This window comes from Dasypus novemcinctus, chromosome 13, assembly GCF_030445035.2.
Source record: "Dasypus novemcinctus isolate mDasNov1 chromosome 13, mDasNov1.1.hap2, whole genome shotgun sequence".
Classification (NCBI taxonomy): Eukaryota; Metazoa; Chordata; class Mammalia; order Cingulata; family Dasypodidae; genus Dasypus; species Dasypus novemcinctus.
The window spans coordinates 12645068-12661776 of record NC_080685.1 but is presented as its reverse complement, the minus strand read 5'-3'; the positions used below and the strand labels follow the sequence as shown (position 1 = coordinate 12661776).

Here is a 16709-nt window from a genome sequence, read left to right as displayed (position 1 = left end):
TTGCCAGTTAGCTAAAGACTTCAGATCATTTATTTTTTTAAGGAAAATCATGTCGGTGGTATAGTCTCCCCTTGGCATATTCAACACTGTCTTCCATGTCATTGTTCCAGTGTCAATGTTGTCATTTCATGTGCTTTAAAAACTTGTTTAAAATATTTCTGATTCACTAGTTATAGTTTTTATTTATCCAATGTAGTATGAGTATTCATTTGTTTTGCTAGAGAAATATAACACATTCTAGCACACTGGGGTGTTAGAGTTGATATGCCATATTACATTTTTAGGAAATTCAGTTGGCACTGAGAGTATTTTAACTGGTATATATAGATCTTTTTAAAACTGAGAGAACTAACGTGGCTGAAGTTTTGGTTTCTGTCTTTGTGCAGTTTCAGCTTCCTAGATCCTTTGTGGAGAACATGAGTCCCTCATCTCTGAGTTGCCCTTTTCTCTGTCTATGCTCTTAACTCTGTCTCTACGTTTTGCTTCTCAGTGTTTCCTCCAAGTCACTAATTTTATTCTCTGTGGTGCTGTTCTGTTCTTTAATCTCTTTCAAGCTATTGAAATTTTCCTTTTTGTTGTTATGGTTGTTGTTGACGTCTCACGCAGTTCACTTTTTATCTCTGCTTTTTGTCTTTTCATCTGTTCTGGTTGTTTATTCATCTCAGCATGTTTTCTCACTGTGAATTTTCACTACTCTGTAGAAATCATAACGTGCTGCATCCTGTGGTCAGTTGAGTTTTCATATATGTAAATTGTATCCTTCTATTCTTATTTTACAGAGCTTTTCAAAAAATTAGGACTGATTGCTGAAATTTATCAAACGAGATTAAAATCATATTGCAGTATCCCTTAATTTGCTGGTAAAATAAATAAATAGATATCCTGATATTAAAAAATTATTAAATTCATGAATAAGACCTTTGGGGCCATAGTATATGAACCTTAGGGAATTATTTTTTGAAATCCTACTGGATTTTATTAAATAATATTATAATTATCATTGTTGTTTATTCATGAATGAAATTATTTGTCTTTATTTATGGATACTAAAATTTGATTTTCCTATAGTCTGCATGTGCATGTTCTTCTTTTGGTCATTTTCAACCATTTAAAATGGTAATAATTATTCACAGGCCAAACTCAACCAGGCAGCAGGCCATAGTTTGCCTACCCGTGGCCAGACCAACCTGTCTTTGGGAGTAGGTGTTCTCTCAGCTGCAAAACCATTGAGCCCTAGGGTCTTTCCTCACCTTTTTAATCCCTGTAAATAGTGTATCTTTATTAATCATGCCCTTCTTTGAGCAAAACAGATTTAATTTACAGACAACTATTTTCTTGACAAAGACTTTTTTTAAAAGGTGGATACAGGAAACTTGAACCAACATGTTTACCATGAAATTTAGGCAGTGGTCAGAACACATAATGGAATAGAACAGAGAATTCCTGAGCCCTCTGAATGAAATGTGTGGGGGATCAGAAGTCATAAAATAGAAGTCACAGCAAATTAGACTTCCTCTTTTGCAAGGACTATCAGAATGGAAAATCACAGAAACCTTATAGGAGATGGGCTGAGTGTACCTCAGATCTTTTAAATGTCAATCTCTTCTAAAGGAACTACCCTAATCACATTTTCTACCTTGGTGGAGGGATTCCTTTTGATTATTCTTGATTTGCTAGGAAGCCATTCGTTTCCTCTGTGATATCCCCCTTTTTAGGTCATAGAGTTGCATATAGTATTGTCTTACAATGACTTTAATCTTTTCTGTCTTAATCCTAATCCTCTATGTTTTACTTTCTCTCTCTTTTTCTTTAGCCTGGTTTATGAGAGCTATCTTCTCTCACAGTGATCTTTTCATCTTTCATCTCAAAGAATCAAAATTTTAGTTTATTCCTCCCTTCTGGTATTTTATTTGGTTCCTAGTTCATTAATTAGTTTGCTCTTTCAACTTTATTTTCATTTGTTTTGTTGTTCTTTATCGAGAGTCTTAATAGAAATAATTGCTTCATGTAGTCATTTTTTTCTATTCATGAATCCTATAGTTTTGCTTTTGAATACAAATCAAGTATAAAGAGTTCTTCTTTACATTGCTTTCTAGATTGGCTATAATTTTAGGTCTGATTACTAATTTTAGTTCAGTACACCTGATTAGGTGTACTAAAATATCTTGCTATAAATGTTGAGTGAAGGAATCCACCCACAAGAGTACATGTTATAGAGCTCCATTTATATATAGTACGAAAGAGGCACAGCTCATCTCTGCAATTAAGTCAGGAGAATAGCAACCTTGATTAGGACAGGGACAGAAGGGAGCCCTCCGGGGTCTGGATTTTAAGGTGCTTTCATGCCCTTTTCTTGCTCTGGGTGTAGCTTACACAGGTGTGGTCACTTTGTGAAATTTATTGAGCTAAGTGCTTAAGATTTTTGGAATTATCTGTCCAAATGTTGCAGAATGCCATAGAAAGTTCAAAAATGAAAAGCCTAACAAAAGGAATAATAAAATGACCTTCATTCATTCAATCAGTTTATTCATTTTTAGAATTTGGTAGCCTTAGCAAACCACAGTTGATTAACCACTGTGTGTTCAGAACTACTAAATAACTTGTGGTACACGTGAAATATTTTCTTTCACTGCAGAGACTTGCTTAGGCTGAGGATCAATCATAGAATATAGATATATGAAAACGCCTCACTGTTTGTCTCAGCTTAGTGCATTCATTGTTTCATTCTTTAAAATAGTAGTTAAATGAATGCAGTAAATGGCTAGTTTGTACATGTCCTGTGCCTATTATCTTAGCTAGACACAATAGGTTTTTTAGCTTACCACCTTTTCTTTCTATTTATTATTACGGTTTGCCTTTTTGAGTTGACAAAAGAAAAGAAATGTTTGCAAAAGAAATGTTGGGCATGACACTACTCCTGTTTTTTGTAGGCTATTATGCACCATGAGGGCCACATGGATGATGGGTTAAATTTATCTCGGTCTCAGCATGAAGAATCACGTACAGCACGAGTCATTCGCAGCACAGTCTTCCTCTTCAATAGATTTATAAGGTATGCTTTCCTTTGATGTGGTGGTGGTTTGGTATTTTATTTCCATTTCTTTATTGAATCTTGAAATAGACAATTGAAAATATACTATGGTGAGAAGAAAAACATTATTATAATGTGACATGATAAATTTTGTACAACTTGTTCAGTCAGTAGAAAACATAAGAAAATATTTAGTTTTTATGTCTTATTTTTCAAACAAGCTTTTTTAAAAAATGAAGATGCTTTTACAAATTCTGTGTGTAACCTGCAATTGATAACTGCTGGTCAAGATTTATAACATACCCTTTGCTAGACCTATTTAATTCCCCTTTAAAAGAGAATAATTAAGCCTAGATATAGATACTTGTTGAGTTTTGAGCTGTATTAAAAATGAAATGATTCTTAGGATAACCAAGTTTTTCTACCTAACAATTGAAACAATTGCGTTTCTATAAACTAAACCAAACTTGTGCCGAAGTGTTTTCTAATACCATTATACCAATTAATACTCTGACCGTGATGGGTATCATCTTTTTAAACTTTGCCGCTTTATCAACAACAAAAAATGTGTATCTGTGTGTGTGTGTATATGTATATATGTATGTATCTGCTTGTTTTTTAAGTTTACATTTATTTGAGAATTGTGAGGATTTATATATTTCATGTTTGTCGACCATATTTCTTCATTTATTTTTTCTTTTGTGACTTACCGTATTATTTGCCCATATTTCTATTAGGCTGTTTTGAGTGTCTATTATGTTAGAGATATTAATTTCCTGTCATTACATTTAAGTTCCAAATATTTTCTCTGATTTATTGGTTTGGAAAAGAATTTTAAAGCACTTTGTGCATAGAATTTAAATCAATAAATTATATTGGCTTCACAGCACAAAAAGGCCTTCTCCACCAAGATTATATAAATATTCACCTATTTTTTCTGCTTCATTTATAAATCATCCCAGTGTGTGTGTGCACATGCATCTCTATGTTTACATATGTAATCAAAGAATGTGCATGCTGCTCTGCTTTATCACATCCTTAGAATTCATCCCATTTCTCCGCCTCATCTAAACCTTAAACTTCATCACATGGCATGATACTTAGAAACAGGGTATGCGTCAGATAATTATATTGTATTTATTATTTTGTTACTTTTGAATATTACTTATTTTTTCGTTCTGTTTACTCCTGACTATTTTATAACAAATAAAATCTATTACATTTTAATGAAGTATAAAATTAGTGATGTCAAAAAGTACTACTTGGAAATGATAGCTATAGAATCAATTAAACTTAGCTTTTTTCTGTATTGTTCTTTCTGTTAGTTCTTTTTTTAAATATATTTTTTTAAAAAGGTACCTACATTACATAAAATGTTACATAAATATAAGGGATTCCCATATACCCCACTCCCCACACCTCTCACTTTTCCCGCATTAAAAACTTCTTTCATTAGTGTGGTACATTCATTGCAATTGATGAATACATTTTGGAGCATTGCCACTAACTAAGCATGGGTGATAGTTTACCTTGTAGTTCACACTCTCTCCCACTCAATTCTGTAGGTTATGGCAGGATATATAATGTTCTGTATCTGTCTTTGCAATGTCATTCAGGAAAATTCCTAGTCCCGAAAATGCCCTCATATTATAACTCTTTTTCCCTCTCCCTGAATTTGCACCTCCAGTGACCACTGACTCCACATCAATGATATAATTTCTTCCATTGCTCAAATCACAATAAGTCTATAGTAGAATTCCAGTAAGTCCACTTTTGTCCATATTTTATTCCCCAGTCCTGAGGACTCTGGGATGGTGATGCCCACTCTTCCTCTAATTGAGTGGGGACATGAATCCCCTACGGCTGATGGATGGGACTCTCTTGCTTTGCAGTTGTAGAGTCTCAGTTCCTTTGGTATGGTGGTTGTCCATCATCACCTCCTTGTTAGTTGCCCTGGATGAGTCCCATGAACTGGAGAGTAGGTGTTGTAACTCTGCTGAGGCTCAGGGCCCCGTTGGATCATGGACAGTCCAAAGATTTAAGTCTCTTAAAGACTGCCCATGTGTGCCCTGTCCCAAATGCCCCCTATCCAACACCCTAAACCAGTAACCCTTCCTTGTCATATTGCTAAAAGAGCTTTCCCAGCATTGTACTTTCAACCACATACCCGCCAATCCCCAGTACCCACCTGCTCCCTCCCCCAACCCTCCCCCAATTTCCATGGACCATCCAACCCACCCTCCCCATCGTACCCCCTGTCAAACTTGTACCGCCCAACCCAGTAGTATCACTATACCCCTGTCAAGTCCCTTCACTGCACAACTACTCATATCCACCTTATCATATGGGCATTGGCTCACAACCTTCTTCCTTTCTATTTTCTGTTTAACCTGTCTTCCAGATTCTAGCTCTCTGAGTCTGCTCAATTTGCTTAATTCATTATCAGTGAGGCCATGTAATATTTGTCATTCAATGCCTTGCTTGCTTCACTCAATATAAGGTCCTCAAGATTTATCCATGTTATTCCTTCTTACAGCGGAGTAATATTCCATTATATGTATATACCACATTTTGTTTATCCATTCATCTGTTGGTGGGCATTTGGGTTGATTCTAACTTTTGGCAATAGTTGGCTGCTATGACCATTGGTGTGCATATATCTCTTCATGTCCTTGCTTTCAATTCTACTGGATATGTACTCGGCAGTGGGGTTGCTGGATCAATTGGCAGATTTATAGTTAGTTTTTTGAGGATCCGCCAAACTGTCCTCTACAATGGCTGGGCCATTCTAAATTCCCACCAGCAGTGGATGAGGGTTCTCATTCCTCCACATCCTCTCCATACTCTTGTAGTCTTCTGGTTTTTAAATGGCCTCCAGTCTAATGGGTGTAAGATGGCGTCTCACTGTAGTTTTGATTTGCCTTTGCCTAATAGCTAGTGATGATGAGCATCTTTTCATGTGCTGTTTAGCCATTTGTATTTCTTCTTCGAAGAAGTGTCTGTTCAAATCACTTGCCCATTTTTAAAATGGGTTGTTTGTCTTTTTATTTTTGAGATACAGGATTTTTTATATATGCTGGGTATTAGGCTCTTCTCAGATATTTGGTTACCAAATATTTTCTCCCATTGGGTAGGCTGTCTTTTCACTTTCTTGACAAACTCTTTTGAGGTGCAAAAGTTTTTAATTTTGAGGAGTCCCATTTATCTATCTTTTCTTGGCTGCTCATGCTTTCATGAAGCCATTTCCTATTACAAAGTCCTGTAGATGCCTCCCTACATTATCTTCCAAGATCCTTATGGTCTTGGCTCATATGTATAGATTTTTGATCTGTCTTGAGATGTTTTTTGTATAAGGTGTGAGACAGTGTTCTTCTCTCATTCTTTTGCGTATTGGGTATCCAGTTTCCAAACACCATTTGTTGAAGAGGCCCTTCTCTCCCAGTTGAGTAGGCTTAGTGGCCTTGTCGAATATCAGATGACTGTATATGTGAGGATCTGTTTAAGAACTCTCAATTTGTTTCCATTGGTTGGTTGGTCTATCCTTGTGCCAATACCATGCAATTTTGACTATTGTAGCTTTGTAGTATGTTTTAAAGTCAGGTAGTGTGATTCCTCCCACTTCAATTTTCTTTTTCAATATGTCTTAGGCTATTTGGGGCCTCTTGCCCTTCCAAATAAATTTCATAGTTAGTTTTACTATTTAGTAAAAATGTTGCATTGATTTTTATTGGGATTGCATTAAATCTGTAGATTAGTTTGAGTAGAATAGACATCTTAATGATGTTTAGTCTTCCCCTCTGTGAACAGGGAATATTTTTCCATTTATTTAAGTCTTTTTGATTTCCTTTAACAGTGTTGTATTATTTTCTGTGTCTAAGTTGTTTATATCTTTAGTTAAATTTATTCCTAGGTATTTGATTCTTTTAGTTACTATTGTAAATGGGATCTTTTCCTTGATTTCCATCTCAAATTGCTAATTATCGGTGTACAGAATGCTACTATTTTTGCGCATTGATCTCATAACCTGCGACTTTAGTGAACTTATTTATAAACTCTAGAAGCTTTGTTGTAGATTCTCAGGGCTTCCTACATATAGGATCAGGTTGTCTGCAAATAGTGAAATTTCAACTTCTTCCTTTACAGTTTGGATGCCTTTCATATCTTTTTCTTGCCAAAGTGTTCAAGCAAATACTTCTAACACAGTGTTAAATAGGAGTGGTAATAGTGGGCATCCTTGTTTTGTTCCCGATCTTAGAGGGAAAGCTTTTAGGATTTCACCTTGTATTTGATGTTAGCTGTGGGTGTTTCATATCTCCTCTTTATCATGTTGAGGAAATTTCCTTCTATTCCTGTGCTTAGCAGTGCTTTTATCAGGAAATTATGCTTTTTTTGTTGTTGAATGCTTTTTCTGTCTATAGAGATGATCATGTGATTTTTTTCTTTCAATCTGTTTCTGTGGTATATTACATTGATTGATTTTCTTATGGTGAACCATCTTTGCATACCGGGGCTGAAACCCACTTGGTCATGGTGTGTAATTCGTTTGATGTGTTGTTGAATATGATTAGCAAATATTTTGTTGAGGACTTTGGCATCTAGGTTCATTATACAGATTGGTCTGTAATTTTCCTGTCTTGTAGTGTCTTTGTTTGGCTTTGGTATTAGGGTAATGTTGGCATCATAGAACGAGTTAGCCAATATTCCTTCTATTTCGATTTTTTGGAAGAGTTTAAGCAGGATTGGTGTTAGTTCTTTCTGGAATGTTTGGTAGAATTCACCTGTGAAGCCATCTTGTTCTGGGCTCTTCTTAGTTGGGAGGTTTTTGATGACTGATTGAAACTCGTCACTTGTGACTAATCTGTTGAGTTCATTGATTTCTTATTTCATCAGTTTAGGCTGCTTGTGTGTTTTCTAGGAATCTGTCCATTTACTCTAAATTAATCTTCTTGCTGCTATACAAATTTTCAAAGTATCCTCTTATCATATTCTTTATTTCTGTGGGATCAGTGGTCTTATCCCCTTCTTCATTTATTTTGCATATTTGCATCTTCTCTCTTTTTTTCTTTGTTAGTCTAGCTAAGGGTTTATCTTATTTGCCAATGAGTTCCATGATAGTTGTTGAGCAAGATAATTATTGATCTTTAGAAAATGTCAATTTTATATTAAATGATCCCCATCAGTACTGAATATGAACAGTATTTTTAAAAATTACAGTATGACTTTTGTAGTCTTCAGTGTACTATGGAAAGTTTATTTGGTAAGCAATAGCAAAGAAATAAGTGATTACTTTTATTTTGTCAAAATTATAGTATATCCATGTTTAGACTTAATGTAGCAATGTTTTAGCATAAGTTGAATTTTATATGTTAACTCAGATACTAAAATTCATCTAAGTTAAACCATGGGCTATAGTTAATGGTGCAATTATAAAAATGTGCTTTCAAAAATTGTAAGAAATGTTCCATACCAATGTGAAGTGTTAATAATAGGATGGTATTTAGGAATCCTGTATTTTATTTTGGTTGATTGATTTTTTTTCTCCATTGTCAACTACATTTTCATGCTTCTTTACATGCCTGCTTATTTTTGTTGAGTTGCCAGACATTATGCATTTTACCTTGTTGGCATGCTGGATATTTTTGTATTCCTATGATATTCTTGAGCGTTTTTTTTCTTGGATACAGTTATGTTACTTGGAAACAGTTTAACTCTTTGAGATCTTTCAGGATTTTTTTTTTATGATGAAACCAAAGCAGAGCTTATTTTAGGGCTAATTATTTCTCCACTGTTGAGACAAGACCCTCTTTTGTACTCTATCCAATGTCCTATGTATTATGAGATTTTCAATTGTGACTGGAGGAAATAGGCACTGTTTCTGGTCCTGTATGAGGGTATTTTGATACATTGTTTCCAGACGGCAATTTTCTAAATTAACATCCTTCAAATTTATTTTTTAAAATGACACGAGTTCAACAGGACAGTGAGTATCAAGGAGAATATAGCAGCGGAGCTGGCGGAGCTCAGTGGCTGGGCACAGGCTTTGCACCTACGAGGTCTGGGGTATGAATATATTCAGTATTGCCATTTGAGGCAGAGATGGATCTCGCACATTCATTTTCCAGTGGAATGGGGGGAGAGAATAAAGCTGGGAAATCACCTAGAAACACTATAAATAAAATAAAATTGTATATCCCTGACGTGGAGAAATGTCTGCCATTTGTGTTAGGGGTCTGGATGCTCTGAGCAAGAAGGTGAAGACTCCCGCAGTGGATCTGCCCATAGAGTCAGTAAGTCTGAGCCTGCAGGACCTGATCGGCTACTTCCACCCGCCGGATGAGCACTTGGAGCACGAGGACAAGCAGAACCGGCTACGGGCCCTGAAGAACCGGCAGAATCTCTTCCAGGAAGAGGTAAGTGTCTTCTTGAGACAATAACTTCCTCCTGGGGAAAATTCGCCATCTCTTGGGCACCTTTGCGTTTTGGGTTAGAGAGGAGAGGTTATGCTACTATACAAAGGAAACAGGCTTTGGGGGAATCCTGCCATTACTTTAATTTCTTTACTGGTTGAGTGTTCATTTTTAAAAGGATGAAACTTTGTACCACCCTGGCCAGGAGCATTTAGTTTTACTGTCTGCTCGGCTCTCACACTGGTCATTCCTAAGCACGATAGCTTGCTTCATGCTGGCTACATAAAGCAGGATTCTCAAAATGCCTGAGTGAATAGGGCTTAGAAAGCAACAGGCTTTCCAGACTGGTCTCCAGGTTTGGGGGAGATCCTTGAGTGCCTCAGGATCCCCCGGGAGCTCCATGGTGGGGATGGACGTGCCAGGAGAGGGCTGCCCTGGGAAGCAGAGCACCAGGTACCCCACTTGGAGACAGCAACCCACATTTCCCTTTTGCATGTATGAAGTATCAGTATGTGCTCTTATTTCTCCAAAAGTTTCCCTGCTAGACCATGCTTGAGAGCCATATTCTTCGACAGAACCCCTGAAGGGCTGCGTGCCTTGTCTGATGTCCTAATGCTGCCATCAGAAGAGTCTGACATAGCTCTCTTTGTTCAACAGTTTCAGTAGGATGACAGGGGTGCCCGGGCCAATCAGGCTAGGTCAGCATGTATTCTCTACTTCTCAATGCTCTTTGCATGTGGTGTAATGAAATTTTGTGAGTAAAAGTATCTAATAAAAAGGTTTGAGCACATTGCTGGGTTCCCATATTCCCCAAGTCCTTGTTCCTGTCATTTTAAAGCTGTGTTCTAAATTCCCATCAGAACTCTTTGAAGCTGACATAATTTTTGAGGTTTTTCTTCCCTGTATATACATGGGGAAATTACCTATCTGGAGACTATAATGACAAGAAGCAAGGAAATGTCCATGAAATCCACTAATAATAAGGCACGGTTCCTGGGAACTTCTCTTTTCGTGAATGCCAGATTGGTGGACCATTTACTATACTGTGTTTATTTGATATCTGGAAAAAGAAAACCAAGTATTAGGCTGTGAAAATTTCAAAACATGATTTTGGTTTTGTTTTTCTTTTTTCTTTTCTCATGTAAGACAATCTGGAAGTGGATCTAGAAATGTTTTCAGGTGATGGTGCTTTTAAAATTCTCTGGGTGAACTAGGTTAATTTGATAAGTCAGCTCTTATAGCTCTTTCTTTCATGCACTTTTCCTCATTCTGAAAACCTTGATCTCACAGCAATAATAAAAGCATGACTACAAATTTAGACCTCATCCTGCCAACTTCTATATTGAATTTTTGAATTGCTTTAAAGATGTCTTTGATGAAATTTTCTCTATTTCCTGTACTATTTCTTCACAAGTACTGACAATCCTGCCTCTCCTAAGAAGGGTCTGCTCTTGTGCACATTTGCAATAGATAACTGTGAGGACAGATTCACTTAGTTTTAAATAGCAAACAGAAGTATGAAATATGTTTTTATGATACTCTGCTTCTGTTTAACTGAGGTTGGCATTCAGGATTTAAAATCCCCTTTAATTATTTGAAGAACTTTTCATTTGGCAAGCACGTTTGTTTCTTCCTGCCTTTGAAGACACTATCTAAATTGTCTTTATGATTTAAAAACTTATTTAGGGCGGCGGACTTGGCCCAGTGGTTAGGGCGTCCATCTACCACATGGGAGGTCTACAGTTCAAACCCCAGGCCTCCTTGACCCTTGTGGAGCTGGCCCATGCACAGTGCTGATGCTTGCATGGAGTGCCCTGCCACACAGGGGTGTACCCGGCGTGGGGGAGCCCCATGTGTAAGGAGTGTGCCCTGTAAGGAGAGCCGTCCAGCACGAAAGAAAGTGCAGCCTGCCCAGGAATGGTGCCGCTCACACGGAGAGCTGATGCGTCAAGATGACTCAACAAAAAGAAACACAAATTCCTGTGCCGCTGACAACAACAGAAGCGGACAAAGAAGACAAAGCAAATAGACACAGAGAACAGACAACCGGGGTAGGGGGGGAAAGGGGAGATATAAATAAATAAATTAATTAAAAAACAAAAACAAAAAAAATCTTACTTCAAGTGACTCTTTTTTTTATCCACTTAACATTTTTCTTCTGCATGCATAGGATGACAATCCACAATGGTAATTCCCTCTTTTTCCTTGCAGGGGATGATTAACCTTGTGCTTGAATGCATCGACCGCCTGCACGTCTACAGCAGTGCAGCTCACTTTGCTGATGTCGCTGGGAGGGAAGCAGGAGAATCTTGGAAATCTATTCTAAATTCTCTGTATGAGTTGCTGGGTAAGACATAGGATTGCCTTTTCAGGGCAACTGAGTTATGACTATTGAAAATGATCACACAATGGTTGCAGCAATTTTATAACTAGCTTGCTATTTGAGGTTGTCATTGATTAGCATTAGCTGGACTATAAAATGAAGTTTCCTACCTAAACCCTTCTCTGAGCACCAGAACCGCGACAGTCACCTCCTCTGGTTAAAGGAGGAGAGTCATCTGGGTCAGTTTTTGCAGGTTAGTGCCTCTCCGTGAATATGTGTTAAGTACTTCCTTTTTGGAATTTCATAGTTGCTCCCTCTCACGTCCTTACAACCCTTTCTTGCCAGAGATTTCTTCCAGTCTTCTCTAGTCTTAGTCTTCTGCATTTGGCAACTTATGGTTGTTCTTGATAGAGTAAGCAAACTTGGTGTGGTTTGTAATGCATTCCTGGTGGCTCTCCGCAGATACAGTATCTTCTACTTGTTTCTTCTTAAGATTGTAAAGGATCTGAGATTTTTACCTTACTTGCAAGCCAGCAAGTTGACTTGCAATGAAGGCAAAGAAGGTGAAGTTAGTCTTCACAGCTTACCTTACTTGCAAGCCAGCAAGTTGGCTTGCAATGAGGGTAAAGAAGGAGAAGTTAGTCTTCAAGTTAGTCTTCACAGCAGTAGATGGAGCTGGAACACAGTGCCTTTTATGTGTGTGTCAGGTCCCTTAGCTTAGTTTTCATAGGACAGTGTTATACAGAGGACTTCTGAGTTGAGGGTGTAAGTGTGTCTACCCTGCTCTAGAAAGAGGCACTCTGTCTATCTCCCAGGGCTGCTCACTACAAGTATTCTTGGAAAGATAGCCCAGAAAATCAGTACCTCATTTGCAAGATGATAAGCGACCCATGAAGAACTGTAGTGCACTGCAACTACATGTCCCTATCCTACGTGGAAGTTTTTCCTTGAAGGAAAAGTTCAGATTTCCTGGTCCCCAGAAAACCCGTGCAGCCGGGTCTTTTCACATTCGCTTCCTTAGTCACCAGGCTGCTTTGACAAATACCATACAGTGGGTTGGCCTGAATGACGGGGATGGATTGCCTCTGGTTTCAGAGTCTAGAAGACTTGGATCCTCCCGGGTCTGGAGCCGGCGGTCCGTGGTTTCCTTGGCGTTCCTGTCATGGCAGTGTCCTCTCCATTCTCTTCCGGGTTCCTTTGACTTCTGGCTTCTAGTGCCTCTCTCTGTCTTTTTCTCACTATTTCTTAATTTCTCTGTTAAAAGATGTCCACTCATCTGGATTAAGACTCACCCTCATTCATTCAGGCTACACCTTAATTAAAAATAATATCTTCAAGATATTCTGTTTATAAGGGGTTCACACCCACGGGAATGTGGATAAAGAGTAAGAACTTGTCTAAATTTGGAGTACATGAAACTCAAGCCACTGTGCTCTTCTTTCCCCTACCGTACCACAGTTTTTGACCATCCCATATGTGTTCTCTGACATTTCTTTACCCTTACATTTTCCTATGTGTCAATCCCTAGATGTCCGTCAAGGCCCAGTTCACATGCCACTGGTTCTTGAAGTTTCTCTTGAGATTTTTCCCAGTTCGCAAGCACAATTAAAACCTCTGTCCCTGGGCTTTCTGAGTATTTAGCTTTACCTGTATTGTAGTAGGTATCACTTTGCTGATTTAGTCATGTATGTGGCTGGGATCTCAAGGGCAAAAGTAAAGCTTTCTGATATTTGCATCTCTGTCATAGAACTTAATGTAGGTACTAAGTAAATATGTACTAATGAAGTGACTGAGTCCTTATAGAATAGGAAAGTAAGCCTAAATATAAGAAGCAATCTCACATTTTTATGTGAATAATGAAGGTGGGTTATCAAAACAGTTGTTTTCAAAATATTTGAAAATTCTCTATAATCTAATTGGGCTTCATTTAAATTTATAGTCAAGATAGTATTTAGCAAATGAAAGTCTGATGCCTACTGAAATTTTTAATATGTTCCTATTGTGTGGACTATTTGTTATGCCATTAAAATTGAACACGGGCACTTTGGTACCGCCAGGCTACATGCATTATGCCAAAAGTAACATTTGTCCAGCATCACTGTGAACGGACCAGGAGCTTTGAAATGTCATAGGAACCCGAGTTCATTATTTTTCCCACAGCAATGATCAGGATAAGGATTTTATGACATCGTACTTCTAAAAACTTTTTCTTTACAAGTGCTTAATAAGGAAGCACTCTATTTCAGAATATAGTAGAGATGGAAATAATGGTGGTTGCTTTAGCACCTCAGTTTAATTTCTGTGCTGCATTAATTCCCGTAACAGGTCAGATGCTTTAGGTGAAGAGGTGCTTCATTTGCCTGTGTCTGAGGTTAGAGAGGGTCATGCAAAATGGTGAAAATTTTTATTGCAGGTAAATCTCGATTGTGTGCATCTCACTTATATTTTCTTCGTGACTCTTTTCTCAGTCTCTGCTGATCCCTTTCACAGGTCCATATGCTTATGTATCCATGCATGTTCAGAGAGAGTTATAATCATTTTTCTGTAATCATAGAAAGAGATTTCAGCACAGGCAAAACTTCAGTTGTATCCTTTAGAGCTGTTTATCCCTCAAGCCTATGCTCCATTTAACTCCACAGAGGTTTGGGAATTAAATTTGATGATTTTAGAATTGATTGAAGTAGCAATAATATACTCCACAAAATGCTGGGATCCTTGCTGGTTGTGAGCAGAATTTCTCATCATAGATAGTGTTATGAGTAAAGTTTTAATTGAAACATGGCTAGAGATGTGATGTTAAAATGGCATATTGACTCAGAGAATGGGAAGAAGCAGTTGTTTAGGTGGAATTATGTATCTATTAGGATGTGTTCATTTGGAAATGGTAGAATACTTAAAGTCAAATTCACTTAAAAAACAGAGAGGATGTATTGGCTTGCACAACTGGCAGTCTACCAGTGGTTATGTCTTAATGGCTCAATTGCATCATCAAGAACCATTTTCTTTAGTTCTCTCCACTGTCTCCTGTGGCATCAGCCTCTCCCAATGCTGGCTTCCCTTTACAGTCTCAAATGGTTGCTACCAATTCCCAGTGCTACATAGTCCTCTTTGATACACAAAGAATGAAAGAAAGCTGTTTCTGGAAATTATATCTTAAGAAAGAGGATGCTATTTCCTGAAACTTCAACAAACTACTCATTGTGTCCATTAGCTCAGACTGTGTCTAGGCAATTTCTGAACCAGTCGCTCTGGCAAAGGGGTGGGAATTTCACCAACATTGGCTTTGATGATCCAGGACCTGCTCCTAAAACTGGACCAGGTGCTTTGCTTGACTGTGAGGGCAGAGAAGCAGCTACCGTGGACTCTGCAAATAACTCATATGCTTAACTCAGAGTGCTTTTATCGGCTACCTAGCATCATGCTTAACTGTAGTCGATGCTCAATAAATACATTTTAAAAATTATTTAACAAACACTTTACAGAGCTTCATGTTCAGGATAGATTTCGCCATCTACTCACTTTATTAAAAGTCAGTGAACCCATTACTCCTCTTCTAGTGTGTCCTTGTCTTAAAAGCAAAAGCTTAATATTTACCTGTAGCCAATAACCTCTGAAAAAATGCCCATCCTCCCTCCACACCAGTCAGATTCTCAGAATCTCAGCTTTGCCACTTATGTGACTTTGGGAAATGAGTAAATTTGTGCTCACTCCCATCTTCTGCAGCTTGAGAGAAGTAACAGTACCTACTCTCTGGGGCTTTTGTGCCAATTGCAAGAGGCATGTAAAGTACATAGATGCTCGGCACAGGGGGCACCTATTATTTTAAATATGATCTGTAAAACGCAATAAAAACCCCCTTCAGAAGGTTGTTGGAAGACTTAACATGTTAATTATGATTTAGTCCCTGAGCAGACTCTTAAGTTTATATTTATATTCAGCTAGTAATATGATGGAGATTTCCTTGAGTGTTCGTAGTTAAAAATGATGAACAAACCGAGGCAACAAAATTCCTTTCACAGTCTTTGCAAATTGGCTCTGTTTTGTCTGGTTCTCTCCTGAATTTAGTCTTCCTTCCATGATGATCAGCACAAGGGGAAAGCATAGGGTCCTCTGTCTTTCTTGGCCGAGTCTTGTAAGGGGCCTGTACTTACTTGAGGCCTTAGGAATCCCCCATCTCCAGGAATTTGAATGCCCCCTCTCCCTGAGAAATAGACTTTCTCCCTCTCTTAGGTGCTCTATTGTATTTCTTGAAGGCAATAATCCTTTGCCCCAGGCCACCTTGGTTTAATTATTTCCTATAGTGCCTCAGTTGTGAGCAAGCTGCTTCTGAGCAGGGCAGGTTCTGGGCCAGCAAGACCGGGAGAAATTTCCCGATTACCTCTTTCAGGCCACCAATAGATTGACTTCAACATACAGGCACCCCAGTAAATGCATAGGGATTACTCTGCTCCCCCTGGAACATGGCCAGAACCCATGATAAGAGCATGGAGTAGCACCACACTGTTCCCAGGGGATCTGGGGGGAGGAGTCAGTAAGGGCTTCATGAACATCTACTGTTATTAGTTGTGTTTTCTTGATTTGGCACATGCCAAGTTACTACAACCCTGTAATTGTTTTCTGGAGTTCTGAGGACTGTGACTCTGCCAGATTTTGCTAGCTGTTCACAGATCCTGTGGGTGAGAGGATGCCCAGGGCGTCCTATACCGCCATCTTGGTTACCAGGAATCAAGTCTTCCTTGTGGTTATGTGTGAAATAAGCCACCTTCTTTGCTTTTTCTTCTTCTTTTTTCTTCAGCCTATCTATTTAGCGTGGTTAGAAAAAAAGAGAGGCTGAGAATGATGATATATAACAATTTAGTATTTGACACGGGTATATTTAATATGTGTTTTAGGTAGAGGATGACAAAAGTGGATTTATGGGCCTGCCATCTGGAAGAGGTAGGTTCTT

The 16709-nt window shown here is 38.2% G+C and overlaps 1 protein-coding gene across 1 annotated transcript in view; it reads left to right on the top strand.

The window, feature by feature from the left end:
- Positions 1-16709, top strand: part of RYR2 (ryanodine receptor 2) — a 735760-nt gene that overhangs the window by 374103 nt on the left and 344948 nt on the right. The window contains exons 12-14 of the mRNA XM_071207362.1: positions 2931-3052; positions 9258-9441; positions 11650-11785. Of these exons, the coding sequence (XP_071063463.1) occupies positions 2931-3052; positions 9258-9441; positions 11650-11785 (442 nt within the window). The remainder of the gene's footprint in view (positions 1-2930; positions 3053-9257; positions 9442-11649; positions 11786-16709) is intronic.